At 41.8% G+C, this 20,156-nt stretch overlaps 1 protein-coding gene across 1 annotated transcript in view; it reads left to right on the top strand.

Annotated features, from left to right (window-relative positions):
• Positions 1–1,165: 1,165 nt before the first annotated feature.
• The window catches only part of LOC125426256 (serine/threonine kinase 11 interacting protein), a 53,152-nt gene continuing 34,161 nt past the window's right edge, over positions 1,166–20,156 (top strand). Inside the window, 6 exon segments of the mRNA XM_048484517.1 lie at positions 1,166–1,350; positions 1,791–1,854; positions 3,612–3,814; positions 17,178–17,252; positions 17,908–18,003; positions 19,970–20,077. Coding sequence (XP_048340474.1) covers positions 1,791–1,854; positions 3,612–3,814; positions 17,178–17,252; positions 17,908–18,003; positions 19,970–20,077 — 546 coding nt within the window. The 5' untranslated portion in view covers positions 1,166–1,350.

The following is a 20,156-nucleotide window of genomic DNA, read 5'->3' as shown; positions in this document are numbered from 1 at the left end:
AGGGCACTTAGGACAGAAAGATTGTGTGTCAGGGATGCATCATGCAAGCAACATAAAATACGTTATTGGTCTAATGTAGTATTTGTGCATGGGGTGCTTACAACAGATAAAAAGTGCTACAGTTCAAGCCTGTTTGAGAAGTCGTGGTCTGTGATCTAGCTTCTCTTCTGTCTTGGCTAATTGTAGGCACAGAAGGAAAAGAGTGAAAGTAAGAAGGAAATAGAAAGTGGTAGAAAGTGAGAGAAAGTGAGAGAAAGAGAGAGAAAGAGAAAAAGGAAATGATTTTAGATTTACCAGAAGGTTATTTCTTCCTTCTCCCCATTATTTAGGAAAATAATGGAGAGAAAAAGATTCTGGCAGAAATACAGCTTAAAGTCATTTCACAGAATCATGAAAAAGTGTCTTTGTTAAGAAAAAGCATTCAATGTTCCTGCATTCCAGAAAAAGATACTTTTAATGCTTGTGTGCAAGTAAAAGGCTCATGAAAATAATATCTTCAACTAAAGCACAGACCCCGAAAATAGAAAATAGAAATAAAGCATTTAAATGATTATTTCAACTGAAGTATACTTATATGTAACTTAAGCTAATCAGTGATGTGAAAAGGGCACTTTGCACATACTTTGAGTTAAACTTCACATATGCCTCTGCTGAGACAGTAAAAACAGGTCTGAAACTCAAGATTATTAGAGACAAAATTATTAGAAAATTGTGCTGGAAAGTGGGTTTGTATAGGTGGAAAGGTGCTCTATATTCGAGTAACCTGGAAAAGGCAGAACGACTAGTGTTGGTAGTCCACGTCCACTTTGTGACGTGTGAATGGGCCAGTGTGCTATATGAAATGTCTACTTATTTTGTCTGGGCTAGTTTCAGTTCGTATTCCCATGCAGACGCTGGAACGGCGACATGCAGGCCTATATGTGGCAGGCACAGGCTGCTTTAGGTAGCAGTCAGCCGGCTGTACAAAAACAACAACAAAGGAGATTTACAATATGAATGAAGGGGCGGAACTATGTAACTCGGAGGTTTTGTGGGCGAGCTGGGCTCTCTTAAACCCGCCGAGGACGCTCTGTTCTGTTGTTGCGGTGCTCTATGGTAATGCGGAACTAAGCAGACGAGTCAGGAGATTTAGCTTGCATTTATGGCTTGGATTCTGTTTTTCCAGAGCGGCTCGAGTCGTCCCGGTAGTAGGTTTGTCTGGCTGGGCCTGAGAAGCTGCACTGGCGTTGCCATGGTTACTTTCTCCTAACTGGCCCTCCCTGTTTCATGTGCCCACCGCCTTCTTCCGTGCTTCAGTCTTCTCTTTCCTGTTAGAGGAGCGGAGGGAGGGATCGTGTGATACTTACTGGGGTAAGCAAGCTGGCCTTTTCTTGTCTGTAGAGGTTCCACGAGTTTCTGAACCGCTGGTTATTGGGGAGAATGAGAACTACCCCTTTCTAAAACAAGGGACATTGAACAAGCCTTGTGACAGTCACATGACTGTGTGGGTGTTGCAACAGGTTTGACACATGCTTGGTGTTTGCCCTAGCTTAACTCTAGTTTGTGGTGTTGGGGTGCCTTTACTTTGGAGTGATCGATACAAAGTCTCTATGCTCTGAAATTCTGTTTTCTCAGACAGGAGTTGTGGTTGATTGGTCACTGCTGTGATATGTGACTTGCAATTATTTCAGAGCATTATTTCTTGCAATTATTTCAGAGTAGAGAAGTATTTCTTTAAATATTCAAATGTGACTTTAACCTTTTGGTTCAGAGGTTATTATGCTTGTCTCCTTTGTCCTGATGTTTTATAGATGGCACCTGCTACCCAAAAAGCAATGATGCTCCAGAGTTTGGCACAATTACTGCAGGATTCTGGTGAGGTTCTGTTGTCATGTTTCTACTTAAATGTGCTGGGGTGGCTATGTTTTACACTGTGCTCTGGTTGACAGGAAGTGTGACTGTATATTGGGGTTTAGGGCCAGAGGGTGGTAGTAAAGGAGTAACGCTGAAACACTGGGGGCAAACTGCAATAATGCTGGTGCTTTTATCAAAAGAAAATGTATACTGGTATTTACACAATAATGTGTAAAAAATGTAGCATCTTATGTCATGCTGCATGTATTCCCACTGCATATACTTGTGGTGGGTAACCGAAACAATCCAGAATCTTTGGTGCATATGACAGGCCTTGAAATGTTTTTCTTTGGTTCTATGGGTTAGTTCAAAAATTGTAAGAGCCACACTAATTTTTCAGTGTTCAGGATTTTGCATTGTAATGATCATATAAGTTGCTACCACAAACCCCAATTTATTTTATTAGGTTTCTATACTGCCCATCCCCTTTTGAGCTTGGGACAGTTTCCATCAGGCTATATATGACAACATTATTCCATGCATAAAAGACACAATGAAATCTGCAGATTGAAACAATTATAGTGCTTCCATAGTTTCTTGTAACTTTAATAAAATTGTGATAAGTATTGTAGTGTGTCTGCTTATTTATGTAACCCTGGTTGCAGTTGCTGCAACAAAAAGCTAATTCCTTCATAGCCTAATTGCTTAACAATTCCACATGATTCTACTGTTGCTTTCAAAAGCTCAGGTGAATTGAATATTGGAGCCAGTAATGAAGAAAGCTTTTTAAGAAATGAATTCATTGTGATTGAATTCACATGCAAGCAAGCAACGAAGAGAACTTCATGCACATTTAAAAAATGTTACACAACCAAACATGCAAAAATGATAACCAGCTTTATTTAGATTGAATCAGGTCAGCTGTTTTGCTCAGTGTCCACCAATTTCTGACCTTATTGCAAACTCTGTTCCACATGGCTTATGTCCATACAAGTTTCATGATACTGAACAGTTTTTTGGTAGTCAGAAGAGAAACTTCTTTTTTACCAGTGAAAACACTGGTAGGCTTCAGCTACCTTGGACTTCCTCTGAAAGTGTTGGGTGGCCCCACTGACATTCCTTTTCACAGTTGGCACCTTGGTGCTTGGAATTTGTCAAGCCAAAGAGATAGATAACTGGCTGTTTCAATGTCAGATACACCAGATCTATGTGAAATGACCATTGGTGTTGCACATATAGGCACATTTTGATAAATATTTGCCTCTAAGGACCAGATACTTTTTGACCTTCAGTTCCAATTCTTTCTTTAAGAGAGGCTTTAAAGAGTAGCCACCCATTCTACTTTGGTACTTGTTAATAGGATTATCACCAAAATTGAAAGTGACTCCATCTCTTCTTAGGTGTTACTCTGAAGAGAAAGGAGATCTTTATTGGTATTGCATCTGGTGTATGGGTGCAATGTGTTTCTGGGTGTCCAAGTTACTGAAAGGAGCAAAAATCCTAATAGACTCTCTTGGTATCACTTCACTGAACTTTGTCCTAACTGTGCAAGAAAGTGGTGAAAAATCACCACAAAGAAAGGAACATGTGCGTGAGTGATAATAGAACCAAAGCATACATTTTGAAGAGAGCTCAGTGTAAGTAATTGTAGCATGTACTCTATTTGAATGCCACCTATGATAAGGTATTGTGCTGATGGGCTTACTGAGTCTTACTTCAGGGGTATGAATGAGAAAAAAGTAAATATGGGTTTGTTAATGGTCTTTCTTTTCCCTTAGGAGACTTGATTCTTGATGGTACTAGTACCTTGACTTTATTTACCTCTACACTGCAGTATCTTACACAAATATTTGAGCAGCACCTAGTACCACGAAATCAGAACCACGGCTTTATTGCACTCTCATCACACCCTGCTGAAACTTCTGCCATCCTTCAAGCCCAATTCCTCTTTGATGTCTTGCAGAAGACTCTGTCTTTGAAGGTATATCTCGAAGTGGGAGCTTGAGAGTCATGGGTCTGTTCATTGGAAGTGATCATTGTGCCTGTGGTTACTGGGCTCAGGGTGGTATAACTGTAGTATGCTGGTGAAACGAATGGCAAATAGTTACATTGATTTTCAAACAAATTATGAGAACCAGTCATGTAATATTTTTTATTAGGACCAGTCAAGGAGCCAGGTGGAAGCTTTTGGATAATTTAGAGCTCTTCTTCCACTGGGAAGCCTAGTACAAAAAAAGCAAGAGAAGGAAGAAGTGAAAGTTGTTCCAAAGCATAGTGCAGAGCTGGGTGTTTGCTTTGTTTCCTCTCTTTGGTTCTGAACATTCAGCCCGATTAAGAGTAGTAGAAATAATGAAATATGTATTCTGATTTTATTAGGACCAACCAAAAGTCATGAAGAGCACAGCATGACTTGTGACTTTGGAATTATATTGGAGGTCGTCCTTAGAATCCCCATAGCTGAGATGCTAGGATGTCATCCTATCCTAGAAGGATTAGGGTTGTTCACTGACATTAATTTTTTACTGTCTTAAAATCTGCAGAATTTGAAATGTTTGAACAAAAAGGGAGGAAAAACATAGGTAATACTTTGCAGATACTGACTTGGATCTTGTGATTCTGTCAGCAAGAGGGTATTGACAGTTGTGGATATTTCCCATATAGCCCTCTTGAGGAGGGGAGGGGGGGGGGCTGTTTGCTGAAAAATCCAGCTAGGTGACCTAGCTGGTGGTAGAGACCTCAGCTATACCCAAAATTTGCTCTGGATCCTGTCTGCATGAATCTCCAGGAGCTCCAGAAGGAACTGAGTGGTGCTGCATCCTCCAGTATGAACTGTCCCCTGCCTAACTGGGAGACTCACCTAGGCCTAGAAAGCCATCAGTGGTTCTAGTACAACCCAGTGACCAGGCAGATGGCATAGGATTATCTGATTGATGGTTCTCTTGGTGGTGCGAGACCCACCCACTCTCGTTCCTTTTCCCTGATGTTCAGCCCTGTTACACCTACGGTGGAACCAATATGTAGATCAAGCCAGTAGACAGGTATTCTTTTTAATACAGCAACAGGAGAGATGTCATGGGATGCACCCAGACCAGGAGACGCTCTCAACTATCCAGAGATTCAGCCTGACACTATTCCCTTCAATCCTGTGGATTGGAGGCCTTCAGAAACTGACTACCCTGACATGTCCCATGATGAACTTGACTGCTATCCTGAAGAGGATTATTCTCCAGTAGGCTCTTATGTGCATTTGGCCTTCTTTTTTCCTTTATCATACCACAGTCAGGGCTCTTGTGGAAACGAGGATGCACTGGTAGTTGACTCAAACGTGGTCCTGCCCAACCATCCTTTCTGATTGTTGAAAAGTTTTCAGGATGGTGGGCTCTTCACAAACTAATAGCCATGTGAGTCCAGAAAGTACAGTTGTCAGGAAAATGAAATATCCTTCTCAGCTGTGCTAATGGGAGGAGGAGGAGAGAGCAGTGTCATCTCCTTCCATCTCCACTGACGTCTCGTGGCCCAATGCCTGTTGGTCTATGCTGGTCCCGCAACCTCAGAAATATACTTTCCAAGGGTCAGAAAGGGCTTCTCTGGGAGGTGGAGGAAGAAGAAGAGTAGTAGTTTGGATTTATATCCCCCCCCTTTCTCTTCTGTAAGGAGACTCAAGGGGGCTTACAATCTCCTTTCCCCCCCCCCCCCCCCAACAAACACCCTGTGAGGTTGGTGGAGCTGAGAGAGCTCTGAAGAGCTGTGACAAGCCCAAGGTCACCAGCTGGCATGTGTTGGAGTGCACAAGTTAATCTAGTTCACCAGATCAGCCTCCACAGCTCAAGTGGCATTGCGGGGAATCAAACCCGGTAATCCAGATTAGAGTTCACCTGCTCTTAATCACAACACCACACTGGAATAGAAGAAAGGTCTGTGACCTAAAGTCTGTGACTAGCTTTCTCCCTTGGAAGTCAGGTATGAAAACAACATTCTGCAAATGAATGAAGCTGCTCTTCTACTAAACCAGACTGTTATTGGAAGGTCTATCCAACCAGTGTTGCCTGCTCTGATTGGCACCAGCTTTCCCTGCTGCTTGAGCTTTTTTAATGGGATTGCTGGAAACTATCCTCTTCCACAGAGCTTTAAGTCTACTTGCCAGTGTGCAGAACTCTGGAAACTCTTTGTAGTCCACTTGATTACAAAGCTAATTTCTGTCTTGTGTGGAAAGTTAATTTTTATTTACAAAATTTAAATCCCTTCAAACCAACAGGGCTATCAAGCTAACTGACAATTATAAACAACATTACAAATATAAAGTTAAAACCAGAAATAAAACTTGTATAAAAACATCAATTACCATAAAACATATCATCCATCTTGTCTGAGAAACTGAGGAATTATTGAGGAATTGCAAATATGGTCACAATCTACCATGTTCCATGTCTTCCATTTGGACAGCTCTGTGATTTTGGGGTAGTTGCAGCAGGTACTTCTAGTATGGTTCGTTATTGTTTATAACTACTTGCCTGAAGTACCTTGTGGCACTCTGATACTTTTACATATGAGAGATACTAGTTCAAAATCATAAAAGATCTCAGTATTCTTTACCCCGTGTCTGTAATCTAGGGTGTGGGCAATAGCAGATTCAACTAGGGCTGACTGGCATAAGGCTGAGGGGGTGGTGTAAGGTTGGCAAAGGAACTAGCTTCCTCTTCGCTGTAAGTGTATATCTGTGTCATCTGTTTAAGCAGACAGAAACAGATTGAAGGACTGGAATGTGCTGGGGTTGCTGCTTATGAATTCTCAATAGTTGTCTTAAAATAACTGAACTGAAGTTTAGTGATAAGGTTAGACAATGTGAAGCATAATCTAGTTGATTTTTGGAAGGATAACAACAGGGCAGAAGTCGAGTTGGGAGTCTTGAGATTCTGTGCTGCAAATTTCAGTTCTATCAGAATGAATTGTATCCGTTGGACTGTTTACATAGATATTTAATGTGCAGACAGTTATGAGAGTCTATTGTTGTCTTTTTCCTTCAGTCTCTTTTTTATGGAGATGGTTCAGGGGCAAGGGACAACATCTCATCAGTTAAGTACTAATGTAAAGGTCTTCAGTCTTATTTCTACACTTTTACAAGAGTTGCCTCTGTGCCTGGAGTTTCCTTCACAAATATGGGGGCTGAAAAGTGTTATTTTTGGTTTGAGAAGAGAAACTGAAATATTTACTGGTCTGTGTTTTGTGGAATTTGCAGTTGTGCTGCACTTTTTGGGTGCTTCTAAGCAAGAGGTCGAGACTGTTGTATGCGAGGGTACAAATGCTTATTGGGAACTTCCATGTGATCATATTCAGAAATTACTGGGGAACTGAAATGGCTTTTCTGCATGCCTGTTTTACTTCTGATTTTTTTGGCAGTTAATCCATAAGCATTGGAATTGATTTGGCCACAGCTGTTCGGCACACTTGCCCTCCCTCTGCATTGTCCCACTGTGGTGTCCATTAATTTTTTTCTACACATGCCTTAGATCAAGATTTTCAAGAGATGGTGCTGTTGTCATCAATGGTGTCACATCAGCCCCCTTCTTATATTTTGCACTTGTCAATATCAATATAATGATATGTTGGCTACATCATTTAAAAATATTGATACATTATTGTAATCATAGGTACGCATATTCCATTAAAAAGTCTTATAACTTCTTGATTGTAAGGGCTGTTTGACAGTGGAATACATTTCCTCGGAGTGTGGTGAAATCTTCTTTGCAGGTTTTCAAATGCGTTGGATGGCCATCTGTCAAGGGTGCTTTGATTGTGTATTCCTGCATGGCAGGGGGTTGGATTCCTGCATGGCAGGGGGTTGGCATGGCCCCTGTGAATCCTTCCAGCTCTATGATTCTATTATTCTAGCCTCTTCTCATACAGAGACATGATGAAAAAAGGCATATTACTGCAAAAGGAGGAGCCAGAGACTTACTTTACATACATACATAAAACCTTTATTAGGCATAATACCAATACAACAACCAGCGTTATCAGAGACTTACTTTTAAAAATGAAAGATGGGACTTCAGGGAACCTGCTTGATCTTTCATTAAAATTATATATCAACTAAACAGTAAAGTCTGTTGTATGAACAAATGCAATGAGCTCTAGAAAACTGCTGGTGGGTTAACAGTGGGGCCCAACCCCTCCTACTTCCCCCCCCCCCCCTTGGCTTGCAAAAGTTGAAAGTAATGAGAAAAATCCCCAGTATGCGATTGAATAACTCAGTTGAGGAAGCTACATCCCTCAGTTTGCAAGAGCTGGGCAAGGCTGTTAACAGTTGGATGTTATGGAGATTATTGATTCATAGGGTTGCCATATGTTGGAAGTGACTTGTCTTGACCGCTGTTAACACGCAAAATAACATTTCTCCACTGGAGAAGGGTCTATGTAAATGACTTTCCACTGGAGAAAGAGAAATTTAAGTGGGAGGGAGGTTTCTCAGAGGGTGATTTCATTGAAGTTGCACCCTATCCTCTGTGGAATTCAGTGCAAGGCTACAGCTTTTAGGAGCTTGGCATTGATTCCCCCATTCCTTATTCGCATTTCCTAGTCCCTTATTTGTGAATCCAACTGGAAACCAACTTCAGCCTCCTCAGCTTGTTATTGTTGTTAACTGTACCTTGTGTCAGCAAAAGAAAGAAATGCGGTCTTGGGCTGTGCGGTGGAAATGGCAGTTGCGTCTTTCCGTCTTTTAAAGAAGTTCAGATTCTCTGGTTGCATTTAGGAAGCTGTTTTAAGTCCTGCTTATGTCAAAACCTTTATTCCATTCACTGGTACTTTCATAAAAGAGCATTTTAGTGCATCTAAAGGTTACTAGCAGAACTTGCCATTTGCAGTCCTTGTGCCTGCCATTTTGCATCAGCTCAAAACGTCAGCTCATTTAGTGTCAGCTCAAAATGGCGGGCACAACGATTGCAAAGGGCAAATTCTGCTAATAGCCTTTAGTTGCATTAAAATGCTCTTCTATAAAAGTGCCATGTTGAACAGTACACAGAATAAAGGTTTTGACTTAAACAGCGTTTAAAACAGTTTCCAAAATGCAATCAGAGAATCAGGACTGGGTGAGGGAGAACTGGCAGGCACTAGGTCTGCAGTGGAGCATGCCACTGCAAAGAAGGTCCAGGAAATGGCTGTGGATTACTTCAGTATTGAGGTTCTTTCTTTCCATGATACAAGGTATACCATCCTTTCCCCAGCCTCACCCTTTTCCATTTGTTTTGGCCAGGCCTCCATAGGGCTCTCTGCACCTAACTTTATCAGGCTAGGCCAGGGGTAGGGAACCTGCGGCTCTCCAGATGTTCAGGAACTACAATTCCCATCAGCCTCTGTCAGCATGGCCAATTGGCCATGCTGGTAGGGGCTGATGGGAATTGTAGTTCCTGAACATCTGGAGAGCCGCAGGTTCCCTACCCCTGGGCTAGGCCTTCCAGACCACCCTGTTTCCCTACCAACAAGAGAAGCCTGCAGACTGTTCCTGCAACCGTTGGCTCCTTTGGAAGGGGTGGAGATAGGGAAAGGTGATCACTGTGGTGGGAGGGAAAGAAATTGCTGGGGCTGCCAGGCTCTTCCCCTCCACAGTGAACAGAAGCAGGAGATGATCAAGAAAACACATACATGTATATTCAGATGCACTCTTCCTCTATCCCTGTACTCCACTTCGGCAATGAACTTTTAAATTTATTTTACTGAGAAGAGATTTTAGGGTTTATATGTAGCCTAGTGGGCTCCCTTCTCATTTTAGCCCCAGTATTCTTTAAAGGCATTATAGAAGTGCACTTTCTAACCTCCCTACAGATCAAAATGCCCCCTAAGTTGTTTGTTGGGGTTACCTGTGGGAGCCTGACCTGGATGATCCAAGCTAGCCCAGACTCATCAGATCTCAAAAGCTAAGCAGTCTGCTGTGTATAGAGTGACCACCACATTCTGCTGTTTTGTTTGTACTGGTTTTTACTGGTTCTGTGTAAGCCCTGTCCACAAGCCATGCGTGCATGGTGACTGGAAGTGAGTCGTATGTGGCAAGTGGTTGTAGTGAATCATGTGTGGCAATTGGCTGGAAGTTGGTTGTGTCCACCAGCTAGGCTTACTCTTTCATAAATATTGATATTTTAGTGCCTTTCTTGTTTAAAAAAATAAAAAACCATAATCTTCATGGGAGGAGAGGGAGTGGTTTGATGACAGTCCAATCTTTGAAAAGTAGGCTGAAGATGGGTGAAAGTAAGGTAATGGTGCCTGCTCCAGGGGTTGTTTTGGCTTTCATTTTGGGTTGGTTGTTCTCAGTTGTAGCAATGGAGGCTGAGACATTTTTGAATTGCCACTTCAAAATGTAACTGTGCAGTTAGACTACAGCACCTGTGCAAAAGGAAAAAAATGGGGAAGGTTGTTCTTCTGCATCACGGATAACATCTCACCACCATCAGGAATAATACATTTTCAGCAGTAGTATGTAGAATAAATGCAACTGAAGAGACACGCGGGGAAAAAAACCTAAATGATGGGGAGACTGTGGGCGGGCGGAATGATTTCACAGAAAATGTTTCAAAGACAGAAAGTATGACCATTGGAAAAACCAGTTGGAAATTGAGCATGCGGTAAAGGCCAAAAACTGTCTGGTAACCAGCCATCTCAGCTTGGGATCAAACAGTATGTTTAGATAACTGGCTATCCAACATTTCCTGGGTATAATATCAAAATAAAGGGGGAACACAAACTCCTTGCTTTGCCAATTAATAGCTGATATTTGTGATCAAATAGCCGGAAGTTTGTACTGTTCCAGTACAGATTTTGCTGCAAGTTGCTTGGCAGGGATATCAGTTTACACGTGTTGGGTAAATGTTAACATCTGGGAGTTTATTCTCTGTCCAAGCAATTCACTCTTATATTTTCTGTGGAAAAGAAGGCAAGGTATTAGACTGGAGACAAATGACACCGACAAGCTGTGTGAGTCACAGAAGCTGATGACTTTCAGAAGACAGGAAAATATTATGTAGAATCTTTTCCTTCATTTGAAATAAGGTTTGGCCACTCAGTAACTGTTGTACTATTTACTGTGAAGGCAGGCCACCATCTTTGTGTTTTTTAGGTATAGAGCTTCTGCTTTAGATATGTTTGCTAAAGCAGCGTTGGACGTGAGATGTTTATTTATCCAGCAAGGACAGGTAACACAGAGCTATTTTAGTTACTCATGCCATGATTGCTGTAGGCTTTTTGAAAAAAAATCTAGAATTAAAGTCATCTTGAAAGGGATGTTTGTGTGTTGAAGATAGAAGTGTGTTGTTTGTGTGTTGAAGATAGTTTGTGTGTTGAAGATAGAACCTTGCTAGCCTTTAACTGAAACAAGAGTTTGGTAGCCTTTGTGAGAAAGCTTTAGTGCAGTCACATCCTCACTAGGTTGAGGGTATACAAAGCATGCCTATTGAAGAACTTTGACTTGGTTAGGTGAAGCTGTGTTGCCAGAAATCCTGTCTAGAGAAGTTATGCTTGGAGGTGGGGGTTGGAGAGAAGTCAAACCTACCTTGTTGGTTTTAGCAGTGCCCTTTGTTGGAGATATTACTAACCACAGAAGTTGGCCTTGATGAAAGTGGTATCTGAAACTTTCATGTCAGTTGCAGTATCCACCTGCTAGTGTGGTAGGAGAAGCCTTGTCCTATTCTGGTATAATTTCCGCTGTGTGTGTAACCAAATAAAAGCCTGTGCAGGCAGCAAATTCACTCTGATTACTCTTCTTTTCCAAACTATCAATGTAAACAAAATTTTAGAGTAATCAATTCCATTACCTTAGAATGCTAGCCCTACTCTGTATTTTGAAGAACATCTTTCACTCTTCCTTGTACCTGGTTGTGTCATTTATTTTCCCTTCAGTGTGAATCTGTGCTCTTCAGGCAGCTGTCTTTACTTAGAAAGTCTTACCTTGGAGACCATTCCTGCTGGATCATGGTAATAGTAGGGGTTCTTCTAGGTCCAGCTCTGTTATTGGAGAAACCAGTGGGAGTGTTAACTAAGAATGCCTTTTTCTATCTGCTTTGATCCATTCTTCTAAACTTCTAGGCTGGACTATTGTGACTATTGTGACATGGTTTTTGTGCTGTCCTTGGAAAAAACTTGAAAACTAGAAAAAACTTGAAAGCATCAGCTAGCTAGTGCCAGTGATGTGGGATTTAAAATGTTCCAAAATGGACACTTTTCTTTTCCTGATATGTAAACATATTTATATTTATTAGATTTGGTATCTCGCTCTTCCCCTTTTGGGCTGGGGGCAGCAAACAACAATTATAAAACAGCAAAAAATTTAAAACATCAAATCCTTAATAAATATAGAAACGATCAAGTGGCAACTAATCCAAATCATCATTATTTGGAGCCTACACAACAAGGGGCTGTGGTCAGGATGATAATAACAGTGTTTGTACAGCAATGACCAAGAGTTGACAACAGTTGGGAAAAGTCTATGGGGGAAGTCCTCCAGATGTTAATTGTAGCTGCCTGAACCATATGCCTGGTGGAACAGCTCTGTCTTACAGGCCCTGTAGGACTGCATTAAGTCCTGCAGGGCCATGGTCTTCTCAGACAGATAATTCCATCAGGGCTGAGAAAGCTCTGGCCCTGGTTGAGGCCAGCTGGACTTCCCTGGGGCCAAGGATTACCAGAAGCTTTGCATTCACTGAATGGAGCGATCTCTGACAGATATCAGAAGAGATAGCCCTGTAGGTATGCTTGTCACAGACCATGAAGGGCTTTGTATGTTAATACAAGAATCTAATTGAATCTAATTTGGTGCTCCACCCAAAGCCAGTGCAGCTGATGGAGCGGTGGTTGTATGTGCATCTACTACAAGGATCCCTCACTACTGCATTTTGGATGAGTTGGAGCTTTTGAAGGAGACCCGGGGTAGAAGAAGAAGTGGTGTTTGGATTTATATGTCAGGATGAAGGTTGGAAAGGGACCAAGCATATGCATATCTCTGTCCCCTTGCAAACGTATATCTTTTTCCACTGCCATAGCTGCTGTGCCGCCAAATAACAAGAATCCCTTCCTCTGCCATGGCCTCTCCCATCTATAGTTTTCAGAGCTGCTCTGCTGCAAATCAAGATGGACTCGATATAGAGTATGAAGCATGGACAAGTGGCAGTGCTTAGACATGATCCAGGCTCATACATGGCATATTTGCTATCCTTTGCTAACATCATTTAACTTGAAAACTTTTCCAATTCAAATTTCCTTTAAAAATGCATATATTGCTGGCTTGTGCAAAATGTGATTGCTTGGTTTTTGCCAGACCACTTTGATCAGAGGTATAGCAAGGGGGGAAACCACCCAGTGCACCGGTGCATCCTACACCCCCGTCCCACCCTGGAATGCTCCTGCCATGCCCCCATAGGGGGCACGCCCAGTGCATCGCGCGCACCCCTCGTCCCCTTGGAGCTACGCCTCTGACTTTGATCAAGAATTTTTTGTTTTGAGGAGGCTGCTCTTCCCAAGTTCAATTCAAGGGGCTCCTTCTTTTTCAATCCTCACATCATTAAAGGATTTTAAAAACTTTCTGGAGGACTTCTACTCCAATAGGAACCCATGTTCTAATAATATTTGTCTCATCAAAATCTGCTGACTGTTCTTTCAGTAAGAGAGGTGTGAAGGGTGGTTACTGCTAGCTGAAGTACACAAGGTCTTTTCCTTTCAGGCATCTAGAAGGACAAAATTATATTACTTTGACAGACTTTTAAAAAAAGTAACAGTGTGTAGAGTTTGACTTTGACTCTGAATCTGGCTTTTGAATTTGTATTTTATTGGGAAAGCAGTTAACTGATATTTTTATGTTGATGGATTTCATTGTGCTTCATCGTTATGATTTGATCTGCCTTAGGTTTGTAAGAAAAGATGAAATGTTTTAAAATAACTTGTGCACCAGCCACAATAATATAGTGCTCTGCTAATATATTGCAGTCTGCAGGACTTCTCTGTTCTGCTTTGCTGTTTATGTGGGAGTTGGCTAATAATCCTTGACCAAAGCCCCCAAACAAAAAAAAAAACCCTTCACTAACCCCAGATTAATAGTTAGCTGTTAAATTCAAGATTTTGTGCTATGTAGAATTAGATGGAGTTGCATTTGGTTTACTTCTAATACTTTAGTAGAGGCATGTGAAGAATGATTAAGCTGAAAGATAGCTGCTTGGTAAGCCTTTTGTGAGTCATTTTGACCAGCCTAATGCTATTTTTATTATGCTGTTATCCCATCCTTCTTCCAAGGAGTTGGGGGGAGGGTATAGATGCTTGTTTTGTTCATTTGATTTTTGCAACCGTCTTGTGAAGTAGGTTAGGCTGAGAAAAAAGCAACAAGTCCAGGTCACTTCATAGCTTAGCGCCAGTGGTATCAAACCTATGGCACTCCACATGTTCATGGACTACAATTCCCATCAGCCCCTGCCAGCATGGCCAAGGGGGATCTTAATGTTGGGTCTCTCTAGTCCAAGTTGGGTACTTTATCTACATTGCTACTTTAGTGCAAAGATTACCCTGTAATTTGGGTTTACTGGCAGTTAATTGATAGGAATATGTATCTATCAAGCCCCTGGGACAGCAGGCAGAGAAGCTTACACACTGCAGGAAATGGCAGATGGAGTGATCAGGCTTTTGTTCTGATTTGTGGTAGGAAGTGGCAGCTGTATATGTTACAAATGCTGGGGAAAGTATACAAATGTTAATTAACCATATTTCTGGATTTAGAGGTGCTGAAATGTATCTTTCTGGCATAGAAAGTCAAGGAGTTAAATGCTTTACCATTTATGTACAACATCATTTATAAAACCATTGTTTCTATATAGCAAGGGCATGGAGACAAGGACGTAGGTAAGGGGGGGTCGAGTTCAACCCCCCATTACATGTCCGAAGCTTCGCCCCCTTGTGGGTTTTTTGGTATTTTTTTAATGTTTTTTCAGTTTTTGGCCTGCAGGGGGAGCAGCTTTTAGGCTAGCAACACCAACATTTCAGGGATTTTTGGGAGATTCTCCTGATGATATCACCCAGGTTTGGTGAGGTTTGGTTCAGGGGGTCCAAAGTTATGGACTCCCGAAGGGGGTCCTACCATCCCAGAGGTGGGATGCAGCCTATTCGCACCTATTCGGTAGAACCGGTTACTAAAATTTTCTCAGTTCGGAGAACCGGTTATTAATGATTAACTCCACTAGGGACAAGAGGGTAATCTCTGTCCCTGGGTACAACAAATTTCGTCAAGTGGGAAATGCAAAATCGCCCCCCAGGGCCCCCTGCAGCCCCCTGCCCCCCATGGCACCCCCACGTGTGTATGAACTGTATGAAATAATACAATATATAGTAATTCTGTTTTTTTTTCATTGGTATAAAGGTTGGGAAAGTATTATAGGTAAAGATTTTTCATTTTCTTTTTTCCCCTTGAAATTTATATTGGAAAGAGAGGAGTTTAAACTGCTCTTTTAGATTAAGGATTTTGGATCTCTCCCTCTGTTAGTTTTCTTTCAAGTGGAATAGATAAAGTAGTTATAGGAATCTGAAGGGGAAGTAGAAAGTAGGGAGGGAGGGAAATATGGGAAGGAGGGAGGCAATATAGGATGTTTTAGTGGGGGGGTTCAGAGAGATAGACAATTAAATATGTTTGTAATATGTTAACAATTGTAAACAGTTTTTGGTTTCTCTCCTTACTAATGTTATTATTTAAAATCAATCAATATAATTATATAAAAAAGAAATAATACACTACCTTTGTATATTGCTTTTTAAATACTTTAAACAGTCATTATTTGAATCTAGAGGCGGGGCGAAGGGGAACTGCACCTGGGGTGCGCGCGCCCTGCGTCCTTGCCACAACCCCGCCCCGGAATGCCCCTCCCAGCCCCATTGGCACTACGCCACTGTTTGAATCCCACCACTATCGGAACCTGTTAGTAAAATTTTTGAATCCCACCACTGCCCCATCCCCCGTTGTTTCCAATGGGGGCTACACCTTTGAGAGTCCATAACTTTGGACCCCCTGAACCAAACCTGGGTGGTATCATCAGGAGAGTCTCCTAAAGATACCCTGAAAGTTTGGTGCTGCTAGCTTAATAATTGCATCCCTGACAGCAGGCACCCCCCAAATTTCCCCAGATTCTCCTTTTAAATCCACCCTCTTCGGCATGGATTTAAAGGGAGAATCTGAGGTCCCCAGTTAAACATTGAAAGTGATGCTGTTTCAGGGTGGGGGATAATCTACCCCAAAACAGCATCACTTTCAATATTGTTTTAACTGGGGACCCCAGATTCTCCCTTTAAGGTGGATTTAGAAGGAGAATCTGGGCTCCCTAGTTTAAACACCATTGAAAGTGATGCTGTTTGGGGATGGATTCCAGCACCACAGCAGCCTCGCCACGCCAGAAGCCATTGCCAGCAAAACTCAGATTTTGCACCAGGCTCCATTTCCCCTAGCTATGCCTCTGCCCGGAGGGGAGGGCAGAAGGGACTGCCGGCTGGGAGCCCAGCTGGTGGTGGGGCGGGGCAGGGGAGTCTGCCATTCCTGGCCTTGGAGAGCTGATTTTATAAGCACTGGGGCTAAGGCAGGGCTTGGGGAGGCGTGCCACGCCCCCAGGGGTGGGGGCATGGCCTCGCCCCTGAACCCACCCCATAAAAAATCTATACGTACATCACTACATGGAGAGAATTGATGCCCTTTAATGGTAGTTCAGGTAAGTGAGATGTATTGATCTATTAGTAAGAATACAGCAAAGGCCCTAATGCCTTCTATCGCTTACTCCATTACTCATTTCATAGCTTAATCCCCATGTTAAAGGTAATCAGTAGGCTGCATATACATTGTCACTTGGTTAGCTGATTTAATATCAGAACTTCAATTGAAGAAGAGAGAAGAGTTGATTTTTTACATCCCAGTTTCTCAAACCGACTTATAAACTCCTTCCCTTCCCTCCCCGTGATAGACACCTTGTGAGGTAAGTAGGGCTGAGAGAGTCCTGAAAGAACTGTGACTAGCCTAAGGTCATTCATCAGGCTTCATGTAAAGGAGTGAGAAATCAAATCTGTTTCTTCAGATTAGAGGCTGTCACTCTTAACCACTACACCTCACTTGCTTTCCACCATTTTTTGGATGCAAAACTATAACAGAACATGCTACACTTGTGATGTCAGACAACTTTGTACTGCACACAGAGCTTTTGTATAGTCATCAGCTTAAGTTTAGTTGTGTAATATTTACAGGTGGTAGACAGAACAAACTTTATTGCTGCTGGTGGGAGGTGCACTAGATTTTTTGCATTGAAGTCTGTTGCTCACAAGCAATATCCTTCTCTTCTTCCTTATAGCTAATTCATGTTCCTGATTGTCCTCTGCCAGCTGTGGTGAAGATCTTTCCCTTCAAATCTTTGCGGCGTTTAGAGGTAAGTCTTCTGAACTTCGTGTGACTTGCTGAATCTTAGTACCCTGTTTCCCCGAATATAAGACATCCCCGGAAAATAAGACATAGTAGAGGTTTTGCTGAAGTATGAAATATAAGGCATCCCCCAAAAGTAAGACATAGCAAAGTTTTTGTTTGGAAGCATGCCTGATGAACAGAACACAGAAAAACAAGACATCCCCTGAAAATAAGACATAGCGCATCTTTGGGAGCAAAAATTAATATAAGACACTGTCTTATATTCGGGGAAACACGTTAGTAGTTGTGGGGTGAAAAGCTATGCCTTTCATAGCACACACAGAATGATGGATGAGGCTGTAGTAGAAATTTTGTAGCATTTTCCTGCACTTCAGTCTAAAGTGAAACTTTTTATTGGGGGAGGGGGACACTGATTTTTCTAATTCTGAGGAATCTCTTAATGTCTTAATCACCTTGTTGAAAAGTAGCAGGAGGAAAAGTGAGGTGAAGTAAAGGAAGACTGTAGAAGGGCAGCTTCTGTTAGATGCTGTAAAATCCAACAGTGTGCTTCCTTGTCTGTAGAAGAACTGTAGAACGCCTTCCTTGTCTGTAGAAGAACTGTAGAACGCCTGTGTGAACATTCTAAGTTATCCTTTCTCTCTTCTCCTTCTTTGGCTCAGCTAAAGTGTGTCCCTCTACAATGTTTGAGAGGACTACGACTTATATATTCCCAGTTGGAGGCTTTGACCTGTTCTAAGTGTGTGAACTCATTACAGGTGAGTGAGGACAGGCATTATTAAATGTTTTTGTTTCAGAGAAACAATGGTGGGTTCTAGAGAAATTGTCACTGTCTCTGCTTTGAGAAATTGTCACTGTCTCTGCTTTGAGAAACAGTGCTTTTATGTTCAGTGAGATACAGTCTGCTGTTTGGCAGTTTTGCATGCTAGGCTGTCTTAGGTATTTTGGTCTGAGTGCCTACCACCCCCCAAATCAAAAAACCTATTTGGATGCTGTAGAATATTTAGAAACCTCCTTCTGCCAGCTTATGTTCTTGTCAGAGTATGCCTGTCATCACTAGGAGTTAGGCTGGCATAGCTGTGATATAGAAATGAGGTTGTTACTCTGTAATGTACTCCTGCAAGTGAATCACAGTACACACATGGTTCTGTAGGATCCCAGATAAAGGAAAAACCACACTTAATAAACCACTGTACTGTGTAAAACTTACAAAGTATAACAGCCCAGAATATTAGCTACAAAAAACAACTGAATAAACTACATACATATACACTGTATGGTTTCACTTATCAGTATAGGTAGTAGCTATCAACTGGTGCTAAGTGGCTGGATGTTTTCTTAAATATCAGGGAAGAGTCGGGTTATGATTCCTCATGGATGGCAGTGGTATTCACAATCATGCCTTGCTCTGTTTCTCCAGCATATTAGAGATCATGGCTTCAGGTACTCCTGGTACCAAAGGAGGTTTAATTATGACTTTTCTCTGAGTGACTAAGTGGTTCTGTTTTAAAGAAAAATGTCTGTACTACTGAAATCACAAGAACGTATTTTGGAGACAAGATCTTTTACATAAACAGGAGTTTGCCAAGCTAACATTTTGCTTATCTTACCTCTTGCTTCCAACAGTGCAGTCTCTCTGATTCATTTTTACAATTTATATTTCCCATTCCCCAGGCAAATCATATAGGCTGCTTTAGCCAGTTTGAGTTATTTAAACTATCCCTTAATTCCTGATCATCTTTCCTGTGGATCATAGACCCTCTTATAGCACAGAAACTTTTCCATATTAGTCTCTTTGACAGGTGCAGTCTCTGAGCTTCTAGTTTCTAAGCCTAACTTCATTTTGTCAGCTTAATAGAAACTTGGAGTTTAGACTTTGAATATAGAATGTGCAAGTGTGACTTTGTTTAAGATAAATTCAGGTAGAGCAAGGAAAATCTTCTGTATTTCCTGGGGAATGTTTGATTCTGTAGACAGTTGGCCAAAGGTACATTTTGCCCTTCTGTGGTCAAGCCATCAAATTGTAAGGACCTCATGTAATACAGCTTACACACTCAGATGTAGTCAGGGCATTCCATTAAAAACTTAGAAAACTTATCAATTGCTAACAGTTAATTTCCCCCCTTAAGATTCTTCTGTGGCCTGTATGCTGTGATTCTTTACTGCCTGTGTGGAATGGTGAACTTGCTCTTTAAAATCCAATCCAAAAGGCTCATGTAAGACTGTGTTAATCTTAAAGATGTGGTATTTCACTGACTTTACAGGGTGGAGGCCAGCCAGATACAAGTTCCTGCAACGAAGACAGTTTGAGAGGCTGTCTGATGTAAAGTGTGTCTGTCCTGAGGCATAAAGCTAAAGGTGGATCAGCCTGTCTTTTTTCCTTCAAAGAATGCCTGGGAACAAGCCCAAGTTGTTCACAGTCTCAAGTTGGCAGTGGTTTACTTAACATAATTGTATGTTTTCCAAAATATTTTGAGATAGGGTTGTTAATTGTCCTGCTTTTGCACCAAAAGCTGCTTAATGTTCAAGAGGTGTGCCCTTCAGGGCATGGAGGTCAAGATAGCAAGCTAATTGCTCAAGCCAAGATGGCTGTTAAAGGCCCAGCTATCCAGCTAAAATTGAATAAGTGGCCAACCATTAAACCAGGATGCTGAGGGACTAAGGAAGTATATCGAGATAATCCTTCTCCTCCTCCCCCCATTTACTTTCTTCTTCTTCCTGCAGGAGATAATTTCAGCATGTGGAGGAGATCTCAGTTCTGCCCTGCCTTGGCTGGAATTGCAGACTGTCAACTTCAGCTACAACTCCATCACTAATCTGGATGACTCACTGGTGTGTTTGGGGCAGCTGGAGAGGTGGATGGGGTGTAGTAAGTGGTAAAAATTATTTGGCTGGCAACTGGCATAAGCTA

Source organism: Sphaerodactylus townsendi, linkage group LG02 (assembly GCF_021028975.2).
Source record: "Sphaerodactylus townsendi isolate TG3544 linkage group LG02, MPM_Stown_v2.3, whole genome shotgun sequence".
In the NCBI taxonomy this organism is placed as follows: Eukaryota; Metazoa; Chordata; class Lepidosauria; order Squamata; family Sphaerodactylidae; genus Sphaerodactylus; species Sphaerodactylus townsendi.
The sequence above is the reverse complement of the archived record's forward strand: the minus strand, read 5'-3'. Positions and strand labels throughout refer to the sequence as shown.